The sequence below is a fragment of the Prionailurus viverrinus genome, chromosome B4, assembly GCF_022837055.1.
Source record: "Prionailurus viverrinus isolate Anna chromosome B4, UM_Priviv_1.0, whole genome shotgun sequence".
In the NCBI taxonomy this organism is placed as follows: Eukaryota; Metazoa; Chordata; class Mammalia; order Carnivora; family Felidae; genus Prionailurus; species Prionailurus viverrinus.
In genome coordinates, this window is record NC_062567.1 from 15,736,713 (window position 1) to 15,749,913 (window position 13,201).

General features: G+C 38.3%; 1 protein-coding gene across 2 annotated transcripts in view; it reads left to right on the top strand.

The window, feature by feature from the left end:
* PLXDC2 (plexin domain containing 2) overlaps positions 1-13,201 on the top strand; it is a 445,690-nt gene that overhangs the window by 220,012 nt on the left and 212,477 nt on the right. For both annotated transcript variants that reach the window (XM_047865279.1, XM_047865278.1), the window contains one exon: positions 10,268-10,414. In XM_047865279.1, the coding sequence (XP_047721235.1) occupies positions 10,268-10,414 (147 nt within the window). The remainder of the gene's footprint in view (positions 1-10,267; positions 10,415-13,201) is intronic.

Below are 13,201 nucleotides of genomic sequence, written 5' to 3' on the forward strand. Positions count from 1 at the left end.
TTTCATTTACAGTAAGTAGAGAAAAAGATTGCACTCTACATCAATTAGGTTACTGGAAGCCAGTATTTTAAAGAAAAGGTTTAATGGAAATTTATATATCAACTATTTCACAAAGCAATTTTAAGTTATTGACCTTGGAGCTCTATGTTGAATGTGGGTGTCTGATTTACAGTACGTTAAAGGAGTCTTCCTTAAGCACTTTTCAGAGCACCTATCATACTAATTCTATACTAATTGTGGTCTTGTGTCTGTTGTATATATATTGGTGATTTAATTCTGGGAATCAATAATTGATACTTTCAAGCATCTTCACATATTTTTTTAGTGCTTTATGTGGAGACAAAGAAAATAAAGTGGTCATATATAATGTTTATCCTAAAAATTTCAAGTAATACAGTTAAGGGAAAAGAAACTTCCCCAAATCTCATCACCTAGAAGTAACCAATTGGTATATGGTAAATATCTTTTATACTTCTGTGTGTGTGTGTGTGTGTGTGTGTGTGTGTGTGTGTGTGTGTAACTAGAGAGGATAGAGAGATAGGAGAGTAGAGGTATACATTTATATTTAGATGGATGCAATTTTGTAAAATTGAGATTGCACTGTATTGTATTTCAGGAAAATAATGAATTTAACTTTGTATCTGCTGTCCTTTGGCGACATGCATGCCATCTGTAGGCCACTAGTTTCAGACTTTTGCATTAAAAGGTTCTCTTAAAATTAAAAATTTGGATAAAAAATTTAAAATTTGGGCTTATTATTTTTAGAACTATATTTCTGTACTCTAGATTTATGTATCTATTACCTGGCATGAAATACGATTATTGACTGTTTTTGTATTTTCATGATTCATATCATCTATATTCTGACTTATAACCATAATAATGAAATTGTCTTATTTCCCTTAATGTAATTTCCGTTGAGTAGGTGCTCACCATCAGTATGTTTACGAGAGCTTCTCCATTCCTGTGACCATGTTTGAGTCACCCCTTGATTGTATAATTAGGTACTACATTTTAAGAAAGTCTCATGTATGGTATTTCCTCTCTGTATTTTTACTTATGAAAAATATGTGGATGTCAGGGTGATCTGGCTGTGACATCTGTCACCTCATTAATTGCCAGGGTTGATTTGGCTCATCTGGCTGGTGAAGCAGGTGTCCCCTTCCTCCCTTAGTGCTCCATGTGAGTCCCTCCTGAAGCTGCATCGTAGGTGGAAGAGGATGACCTTCCCTGATAGATGAGGAATGTATTGCAGTCAAGGGTATACAAGTAGCTGTGTGCTCTGCTAGAACCTTCAAACAAGCCCTCAAGGTCCACTTGTAAGAGAATGTAGAGTAGTCAAGTTTCCAAGATTCCAGACACACCTTTAAAAAAAAGAAAGATAGAAGCAAGAAAACATATGTTTGTTGTCTTTATATTTATATTATAGATTTGTTGGGCAAAAATTTCTTGAGTCGTAACTTTCTTCTACTTGGTGATTGTGTAGACCTTGTTTCCACTGGATCTCATGGAGAAGTATCAGACTATCAAAGTTGTGGGTTTTTTTCCTCCTTATGGAGGAAGAAATCCCTTATGGGATAAGTTGGTTTGTCTTTCTAAATGTCTGTGAGACTTCTGCTTCATTTTTTTAATTTTTTTAAAAAAATGTATTGAGGTATAATTGACATACAATATTATATTAGTGTCAGATGTACAACATAGTGATCCACCATATGTGTATACATTGTGAAGTGATCACCACAATGAGTCTAGTTATCATCTGTTGCCATATAAAGTTAATACAGTGTTATTCATGGGACTGTATCCTAATGATGAACATCACATCACCGTGACTTACTTATTTTATAACTGGAAGTTTATATTTCTGGATTCCCTTCATCCATTTTGCACCTCAACCCTCTGGCAACCACCAATCTGTTCCCTGTATCTATGGCTCTGACTTTTTATTTTGTTTTGTGTTTTTAGATTTCTCTTATAGGTGGACTGCTTGACTTAATTTCACTTTGCATTAGCCCTCAAGATGCACCCATGCTGTCACAAATGGCAAGATTTCATTGTGGGTTGTTGTTGTTTTGTTTTGTTTTGTTTTTACTTTTTACTGCTCTATCTGGGTGAGTTCCATTGCTTCCAGCTTGCTGATCCATCCCTCAACTCGGTCCAGTCTGTTGTTGAACCTCTCCATTTTTCTAGTATATCTTTCAGTTCGCTTATTGTATTCTTCAGCTCTATGCTTTCTGTTTGATACTTTCTTTCATTTTCTGTCTCTTTGTTGAAGTTCTCACTGTGTTCATCCATTCTTCTTTGGAGTTCAGGGAGCATCTTTATGATCATTACTTTGAATTCTTTATCTACCTGGTAAAGAATTCTTTGTATCATTAAGGTCTTTTCCCAAGGGTTTTGCCTTTTTCTTTCATTCACAACATATTTCTCTGCTCCCTCATTTTCCTTGACTCTCTGTGTTTGTTTCTCTGGATTAGAAACAGAAACTTCTAGTTTCTAGTAGTAGTGAAACAGCTACTTCTCTCAGTCTGAAGGAGTGGCCTTGTGTAGATGATGAATCTTCTTGTTCAAACTTGTCCTAGATCTTGGTGGTTTCTTGATTCTTTGTGATGTTCTAACCCCCCTGATATATTCTTGATATGTCCCTGATTTTCAGAGTGTGCCAAGACCCATCAGTATTCCAAGGTGGGGGGGATCTCATTTAGCACTTAGTTTCAGGCTGGAAACAAGAAATCAGACCCTCTGGTAGCAGTTTTTACAGTATAAATACTTATGGTCCTGTGGGGCCATTATCATAACCCCTGCTGGCCTCCAAGCCAGGGGATCTGGAGGTGTCCTCTGGGTGACAGTTGCAAAACTTGGGGCTCCAGATGAGTATTTAAGCTCAGTTCTGTTGAGCTGAGCGGTAGTCAGGCCGGAAGGGGGGTGGGTGTGCAAGTATGGTGGCTCCCTGCTTACATCCTTTGGGGGCACCTCCTCAGCTTCCAAATGTGTGTGAAACCCAAAGCCTATTTCTCAGGCTGAAGCTCTGGACTAAGTTAAATAGGCCTTTTTCACAGGACGACTGGGTTACGGTGGCCTGACAAGAACTCAGGGACTATCCTTCTGATTCTTACCTTCCCTGGGGAGCCAGGCAGTTAAAGGCGGAGGGTTCGGGGCTGGGGGGCGGGGTCCTTGTGTGGATTGCATACACCCACTAGCTTTAGCTAGGCAGCTAGAGGGTGTAGGGTCTTCATAAAGACAGCAGGGAAAATGTCTTGACTGCACACACCTGTGGGCTTGAGGAATGCAACGGGAGAGTTCCCTGTCCGTGTGTGTGCGCGCGCGCGTGTGCGTGTGTGTGTGCGCGCGCACGTCTGCCAGCTTTAGGTCGGAGTGGCAGAATGCCGTGACCACTCAGGCTCACCAACCCTAGCCAGGGAGCGGGGTGGGGGGTAAAGTACTGCAACTGCCCACTCTCTCAGACTTTGGTTAGGGAGCCGGAGAATGCTACGACCACTTGCCCTCCCCTGCCCCGACCGCGGAACAAGGGGGCCCTGCCACCAGCTGCACTCTCCGGCCTCAGCAAGGTAGTACCACCACCACTCACCCCCGCCTGCCTTGGCAAGGGGTCAGGAGGCTGCCAAGTTTGAGCTCACCTACCTGTGCTAGCCGGGTAAGTGGAGATGGCATCCCCCAGTGCCTCCATCTCCAGGGAGAGAGAGTTTCACCTGCCCACCTACTACAGCAGCTGCCTTGGCTTAGTCAGTCATTCCACCTATTACAGCAGGTGTGTGTATGTATGAAGTTATATTTTTGCAGCAGATGCTTTTAGATTAGCAAATGAATTTCACATATAGTCCAGGTGCTTTCCAAATTGCTTTTATTTATTTATTTATTTCCTAGTCAGTCTGGAGGCAAGTGAGACTTAACTCAAACCTTTTAAAAAGGGAATCTCAGTTTCCTATAGCACTTTGGGTCCCTTGGACATCAGCACTCTTGGTTCTCAAGCCAGATATTTTAGGGGCTCATTTCTCTGGTGCCGATCCCAGGGGGGTCTGGGCGCCTAATGTGGGTCACCAACTCCTTGCTCCTCCAGGACAGGCGCCCTGCAGGTGAGACCTTTCCCTATTGTGTGTCCTCACACCCGGGGTGGGATTTTGGTGAGACCACGTCTCTGCTTCTCCAGCCCATCTCAATGTGGTATTTTATCCTTTATTGCAGAAAAGCAGTTCACCTAGTTTGCAGATCTTTTTCGGAGGGAAATGATTCATATGTTGTAGATTGGTGTGTCCCCTAGAGAGGTGAGTAAGGGATCTCCCTACACTGCCATTTGTGCAAGTCCCTGCTGCCCCTCACCAGGAAATTTCTTAATATTCAAAATTCTATTGTATCTTTTCGTGGGACATGATATATAGATTCAAGCCTTCGTTACCTCAGAATAATTGTTCTCCTAATACATAGGAAAAAAAAAAACTTTTCGGGCGCCTGGGTGGCTCAGTCAGTTTAGCGTCCGACTCTGCCTCAGGTCATGATCTCACGGTTGGTGAGTTCAAGCCCTGTGTCAGGCTCTCTGCTGTCAACACAGAGTCCACTTCAGATCCTCTGTACCAAAAATGCATAAACATGAAAGTAAGTAAAATACGTTTCTGTGTCTTTACATGTATGTGTGTGTGTGTGTGTGTATATATATATATATATATATATATATATATATGTAATGTATGTGTGTATCATATATATGATCTTTTTCTATAGTTTATATGATGTATCATAGATATTTATTTTCTTCGTCCTTTCCATCTCATTTGTGTGCACGTCTCAAGACTGTTTTCTATGCCCTAAATGGGAATTTTGTCATGCGTATTCCGTTCTTATTGCAGCTAATAAATTCATCTCCATAATTATTTCCCTGAGTGCTATCAGCTCACTGTTTTTCTTATTTTATTATTGTACCATATTCTTTTAGCTTCTTGTATGAACATTAATTTTTTAGATCCTAGAGAACTGTATTTTAACTCTGGTTTTAAGGAATGTAATACACACAAGTAATATTTTAAAATACTACTTTTAAACCTTTATAAGCATTATGTGGTCCTTGAGAACTCATGTTATGTGACAAGGTAATATATTTGCTATATATTAACACTTGGTAAGAACCATTCAAATTATATTCCTTTATTCATTATGAAACAGTCTTTGGGAGGCAACCAATTGATTTGATGCTAAATACCTAAGAACTTTGATTATATATTTCAAGTGACTAGCACAGTGATGTTCATACAATCTATTCCTTTTTTTTAAGTTCTCAGTGGAATAAATTTAGAATTCAAATGCTGTTACTGCATAAGACAGGGTGAGGCACCCATAAAAATTATCCATCATAAAACCAACGTAACATCAATAATAGAAGAGAAGACAACATTTGGGTTAGAATTGTGTAAGCTGATGGATGCAGAATGGTTAGGTACAGACATGATGATTTTTCCCTCTGTATTTTTCGTGTTTGTCCTTTGTTTACGGCTGCACATTTGCAGGCATATTTGAGAAACATGGATTTATAGGATTTATAGCTACCTACTGTGCCATCCACTTTCAGTAACAGTTGGTTTCCTAAATGAATTGGCAAGTAGGCATATCACAGTAGTGTTTTGTTTTATTTTCTATGGTGTTAGTATAGTTTGCTTTCGAGCAGAAAAGGGAAATCTTTGTGCCTGAAGTGGCTTTTGACAACTCTTTAAGTACCATTATTCCTATAAAGGACAAGATGTGGTTTGAATAATTTAGTAGTGCTAAAATGTCACATTTTTAGAACATCTATTTTATGGCTTTCCTTGAAAAATCGAGCCAAACACCTCTCCCTGGAATTTATAAACTCCTGCCTCTAAATTCCTAGGTAAACCATAAATTGTCTTCCTCTTTGAATGAAAGTTGCCATGACAACTTGGCAAGCATGGGCTATAGAAGTCTAACATCAAACTCTAGTCTTTAGTTTTTCAGTATTTTCAAAGATGTGATATTATCTTGAGAAGCTCTGGTTTAAGTACAAATGAACATTATTTTCAGTTAGACATATCAGTGATTGTAATTAGACAAAAATCATGTATATTTTTGCAGATAATCCATTATTTAAGTATAATGATATCCTTTACCTTATAAGACTATTTCTTGATTAACTATAGAGATTTAGGGGTTAAGGGAAATACCAAAATCATTTTAGATATGTTGATTGCAACAATTATATTGAGCTCAAAACTGAAAGTATGTAATTTTAAAGAGAATATCTATTTGGTATTTATATGGTAATATGGTAATTTGGCTGCATGATAGACTCTGTTACATCATTCGCCTAAAGATCACATCTCTGTGTTGCTAAACTCTTTATAATAATACAAAAAATAGGGAGAAAATTTGAAAGTTTTATTTGAACTTATTGTTTTTTTCAAAACGCCCCTTATATGTGATTCATGGAAAAATTAAATGAATCATTATCATTTGTAGTTCAGACTTGATGATTTCTGGCAGTTTAGGTACAAGTTTCCACTCCTACTTTATAATTAGCTAGAATACCAGAATTGAATACATGTTTGTTATCAAGATCTATAAATCTGTAGATGAGACTGCCTTATTCAATGTTGCGTAAGTCTCTTGAAAGTTACCAAAACATGTTTGTCAGTTAGGATTCTTTTGGTTGACAATAATCCAACTCAAGGTGGGTTTTTTTGATGTTTGTTTATTTAATTGTTTATTTTAAATTCAAGTTAGTTAACATACAGTGTTGTTTTAGCTTCAGTAGAACCCAGTAATTCATCTCTTACATATGACACCCAGTGAGCAATCTAGCATGTGCCCTCCTTAATGCCCTTTACCCATTTAACCCATCCCCCCACCAGCTCTCTTCCAGCAACCCTAAGTTTGTTCTCTGTATTTAAGAGTCTATGGTTTCCCTCCCTCTCTGTTTTTATCTTATTTTTCCTTCCCTTCCCCTATGCTCATCTGTTGTGTTTCTCATATTCCACATATGAGTGAAATCGTATGATACCTGTCTTTCTCTGACTTATTTCACTTAGCATAATACCCTGCAGTTCCATCCATGTTGTTGCAAATGGCAAGATTTCATTCTTTTTCATCACTGAGTGGTATTCCATTATGTATATATACCACATCTTCTTTATCCATTCATCAGTTGATAGACATTTGGGCTCTATCCATAATTTGGCTGTTGTTGATAGCACTGCTATAAACATTGGGGTGCATGTGTCCCTTTGATTCAGCATTTCTGTGTCCCTTGGATAAATTCCTAGTAGTGCAATTGCTGGGTCTTAGGGTGATTTTATTTAATATTTTGAGGAACCTCCATCTTGTTACCCAGAGTGGCTACACCAGTTTGCATTCCCACCAACAGTGCAAAAGGGTTCTCCTTTCTCCACATCCTCGCCAATATCTGTTGTCTCCTGAGTTGTTCTTTTTAGCCATTCTGACAGGTGTAATGTATCTCATCGTGGTTTTGATTTGCATTTCCCTAATGATAAGTGATGTCGAGCATCTTTTCATGTGTCTGTTAGCCATCTGGATGTTAGCCTTAAATAGACACTATTTCTAAAGAAAAAGTGTCTATTTAAAGGGATTTGACAATTAAAAAATTTAATGGTTCAGCTAAGTGTACAAGCCCAGAATGCACTAGATGCACTTGATCTGGCTTCTTTTCTTTCCTTTCCTTCTCTCTTCTCTTCTCATCCTTTCCCTTTTCTTTTCTTTTTTCTCTTTTTTTTTTTATTTTTTTCAGAGATAATGGCTCTGTTTCTATCCATGTTTGCTTTGCCTTCAGGCAGGGTTTCTTCATGGTAGCAAATGGTGGCACAGTAGTCACAGGTCTCATACCTACATATCTCAGCAATCACAATAAGGGCAGTTATCTCCTCTTTACCTAAATTCCTACCTGTCTCATGAATTGGTTCCTTTTAGGTTGTGTGCTTCTGGTGCCCCCCAGCTACTGTGGCCAGTAACAATGACATGGGCAGAATGGCTTGTGCCCAATGTCATGGAGGGTACCCGCCACAAAGCTTCTGGTAGCGAAGCACCAGACAGTAGGAAGGAATTCTACATGTGACGAAGACACAACCAAATGTCGTTACCTCCTAGAACCCAGGCAGTCGGTGTCATAATGTTCTGGAAAGGAGTGCTAGAAAACCACTAGGATATGAAATCTCTCTTGGGCTGCATGAAATCTTATTCATGCTTCTTTCTTTGTGTCTCCTTTTTTTCCTCCTTTCTCTAAAGAACTTTTTTTATCTTTCATCAGGGTTGTACCCATAATGTGTATCTGATACCCAGAGTTCAATTGGAGGTTGGACGTTTACCTAGTACTTTTTCTTTTATCTTACTGTTAACATTTAATCACTGTTATCAAGATTTATATCTAAGGTCATATTTTTTCTTTTGGTCATGGGACAAAATCTATTTAGAATGCTGCATAGAAAATTCCTTTCCTTTATGTAGTCAGTGTTATATATTTCTAGCCTGATGAATTGAAAGGTACATGGAATTGTTTTCACTAGATTTCAAGAATAATCGTATTTTATTCAATTAGCACTTCAGTAACAAATGCATTAGACAAAATTCACATTCTAAACTTTATGATTCAAATCACATACACTGTATTTGGCAAACATTATTCTTACATTCCTACATACATTCTTACAAACGTTATCCTTACATTCGTACAAACATTCATCAGACATGAATGTTTTTAAATTTATTTTACCTAGCAGACTCCTCAAATTGATAAGCATAATTATATTTTATGTTTAGAAAAAATTAACTGCAGCCCAAGTTAGTCGAGAATCATATGATTTTTCTGGGTTTTCCTCAGTAAAATTGCCTTTTAAAACATGTAAATCTCTTCATTCAGTGAGAGCACAAAAATTAAAGGTTTTGTGACAGGCACCATTGTGATAATCAATAGTGAGAATTCAAATAAAAGTAGAATTTAATAACCCAAATTATAGGGGAAAAATGTATTATTTCCATTTCTGGGATCATTAACTGAAAGCAGGTCTTCATATAAAGACCTAGTTTTAAAGAAGAGAAGTTTGGGTTTGTTGTCACTCAATAGTAATTATAGTTCAGGTTTTCAGTAAATAGCTCCAAAAGTGACATGTTGTTTGGGCAGCAATTAGATCCCTAGAATTACTGTGGTAAAAAGACTATTGTAAACAGAGTGTGTATTTTCCTCTGTGTTTTATTTATTTAACAGTTTCCTCTAAAGAGGTTTATTTTATTTATTTTTAAATCTAATTCACTTCCCTTAGAGGTTATTTAACTCCTCTGGCTATTTTGAAGAATAGTAATATTTCTAGTTGCGTAATATCATTTTTGTTTGACTTTTAAAGAATTTTAGGGACAGTATCTCTAGGGTTTTGTGGGTTTTTTCTCCTTGTGAGGGCTTTTTTTTTTCTTTTTAATGGAACTCTGTGTATAACTCTGGCAATTATATACATTGGGTATATAGTGACTTAAATGCTTTTTTTTTCCCAGCCTGATTGAGATAGAATTTATATAGAACATTGTGTATGTTTAAAGTGTACATCCTGTTGATTTGGTGTACTATATACTGCAAAATGATTACACCATAGCATTAGCTAACACCTCCATCACATCACATAATTACCATTTATTTTTCGTGGTGAGAGATCTATTCTCTTAGCTACCTGCAAGTATATAATACAGTATTGTTAACTATAGTCACCATGCCGTGGATTACATCCCCAGAGCGTATTTGTCTTATAACTGGAAATTTGTACTCTTTAGCCAACACCCCCCACCCCACAGCCCCTGGTACCACCATTGTCCTCTGTTTTTCTATGAGTTCAGCTACTGTATTGTATTGTATTGTATTGTATTGTATTGTATTTTTATTTTATATCTGTCTATTTATTTAGAGAGCACAAAAACCTGTGTGAGTCCAGGGGAAGGTTGGTGGGAAGGGCGAGGGGGGCAGAAGAAGAGGGAGGGAGAGAATATTAAGCAGGCCCCATGCCCAGTTTAGAGCCCCATGCAAGTCTGGATCTCACAACTGTGAGATCATGACCTACGCTGAAATCAAGAGTCAGTCACTTAACTGGCTAAGCCACTCAGGCGCCCCGAGTTCACCTCTTTAAGATTCTGCATATATGTGAGAACAGACAGTATTTGTCTTTCTCTGTCTAGTTTCTTTCACTTGGCGTAATGCCTTCAAGTTTCTTCCATGCTATCTCTGTTCTTGATGTGCATTATTCTTTTATTACAGGAGGACACAGATCACAATTACTATATATCTCGGATATATGGTCCCTCCGATTCAGCCAGCCGGAATTTGTGGGTGAACATAGACCAGATGGAAAAAGACAAAGTGAAGATCCATGGAATTTTGTCCAATACTCACCGGCAAGCTGCGGTAAGTGCTTTGACATTTTGAGTTTCCTTTTCTCTGCTATGAAAAAATGTTGGCTTTAATTGGCATATAAATGTTGTTTGTTACGATCACTTATTACTATTTAGTTCTGCAATTGCAATTTAGATTCATAATTGAATATAAGGTATTATAGAAAGTGAAAAAGAATTATTTTGAGAAGCCACTCTCAATTTAACTATTAATTAATTAAATTAACCATTAATTTCTCTAATAAGATAATGAATTGAATATTCAAAGTTGAGATTGCTCTTGGATGATTTTGTTTTCTTTTAATCTATGAATTTAGAGAGCATTTAAAAAATTGTTAATGTTTATTTTTGAGAGTGAGACAGAGACAGAGCATGAGTGTGGGAGGGGTAGAGAAAGAGGGAGACACAGAATCTGGACCAGACTCCAGGCTCCAAGCTGTCAGCACAGAGCCTGACACGGGGCTGGAACCCACGAACCATGAGATTATGACCTGAGCCGAAGTCGGCCGCTAAACCGGCTCAGTCACCCAGGCCTCCCGAGAACATTTTTTAAAAAGTTACATGAATTTGGCATCTGCCATTTTGCATGGGTTTATTACTTTCTTGGTCTGAAAAAGATTTCACCAGAAACATTTCTGATTCAGATAACCAAATTAGGTATCTCAGTGAAAAAGTTTGATATAAAGGGCAAAAAAATTAAATCTGGAAGTCTCCGAACATGTTTCAGCCTGAGTTTATCCTTTACCAGCGTTGGCTCCTTAAACAAGTAATGTAACTTGTAACGAGGTGTAGTTTCTGTATAGTGGGGATGACAGGATATCAATTCAGGCCTCACTTACCTTCCTTGGTCAGTGGTGTCCTATTCTACCTGTCAGGCTGAATGCTTACATGGATTAGCTTTTCAATCTTCATAATAACCCTATGATTTAAATATGATTGCCATCCAGGTATTGTGGATGAGAGAACTGAGTAAGGGAAAAATCAAATAAGCTGCCTAGAGGCCTCCAGCTACCACTAAGTGATGAAACTCAGCTTTTAGCCTAGGCAGCCAAGCCCACACTCACAATGTGTCTGTAAAGTATATCCCACTTGGTTCCAGCAGTTTTTGATAGTCATTTTTCTCATAAATACCTGATTTAACATTTAGTGAAAAGTTACTTAGTTTTGCTATCACAGATAATACCAGTGATCTTATCATCATCATAAGTGAATACATCAGTGAACTCATGTATTTTTCAGTTTGATATGACAAAGGGAAAACACAACTTTAACCTTTCAAATGTTATGACCATTACTGACTTAACGATACAACTAACAGACGGGGCACTTGGGTGGCTCAGTCATTTAAGCGTCCAACTTCAGCTCAGGTCATGATCTCACTGTTCGTGAGTTCGAGCCCCACATCGGGCTCTGTGCTGACAGCTCGGAGTCTGGAGCTTGCCTCAGATTTTGTGTCCCTCTCTCCTTCTGCTCCTCCCCTGCTCGTGCTCTCTCTCTCTCTCTCTCTCTCTCCCCTCTCAAAAATTAATAAACATTAAAGAAGACAATTTCAAAAAGAAAGAGAGAGAACTAATGGAGAATGACTTTAGAGATATAAAGTGGCACTGATTTGATGGTTATATCAAAATTTGGGGCCCAAATCCTTCATTGTATATGTGCAGACTTTCCTATTTTAAGAGAACAACTGCTAACAGCTAAAATGGAATTAATTATAACTCACCATGAGATTATTCACTGAATTGTCAGTGTAGAGCACATGTGGTCTGAGGCTGAGAGGCAAGCAAAGTCCCCATCTCCGCTGATGATGAATTCCATCATCCCTTTTCTTTTCCATATTCAGGCAACCCCAGACAAAATGACAGATTCAGAAATGATTCCCTGTTGGGTTTAGAACAAGATTTTCAAAAAGAAAATGAGAAAGTTTTAGATTAGGACAATGTCTATCAGAAATTTCTTGCATTTGACAATCTGCTCACAATATTGCAGTACCTAATACGCTTTGTAAAAGTTCAAATGTTGGGTGCATCCAATTGAAGTTTCCATAAATTGGCCCAGTTCTGCTGTCAGCCACAACGGATGAAATCTCGAGGCAGACAAAGAAGGTCATCGGTTAAAGTGTTAGCGGAGTTCTGCTTACTCACTTTCCTTTGCTGTGCTCTCCCGAAAGTGCGGCCACTCATGTGTCTTGTCTTGCCTTGAAGAATATTTTTTCTCGTTGGAGTAGGGTTCTCTTGGTTACCGTGTGACCTCAATTCTCTGATTAGTCTCAAGATAAATCATGATGCTGTAATGGTCCATTTTTCTTCCTGTTAGTGTGGGGGTGACACTTCGCTTTTGACACCAAGCACAAAATCGTGAGCTTCAGCTTGGAAACTTATTTGGTATTCCATGCTCAGATTTTTAAATATGTATCACTGGTAGCAACATTTATTATTTCAGCTCTGTCATTGTCACAGTCTGTTTGTTCTGGTTTTTAACAGGAATTTTAGGGGCGCCTGGGTGGCTTCATTGGTTAAGCATCTGACTTCAGCTCAGGTCATGATCTCACGGCTTGTGAGTTCGAGCCCCATGTCAGGCTCTGTGTTGACAGCTCAGAGCCTGGAGCCTACTTCACATTCTGTGCCTCCCTCCCTCTCTCCCTCTCCCTCTCTCTCTAGCAAAAATAAACATTAAAAAATTAAAAAGAAAACAACAAGAATTTTAGCTATCACCGAACATTTCTTAGAGTTAGAAATCGGTCCTGTACCCATTTTCCTGTCATTATCAACAGAACACACACACACACACACACACACACACA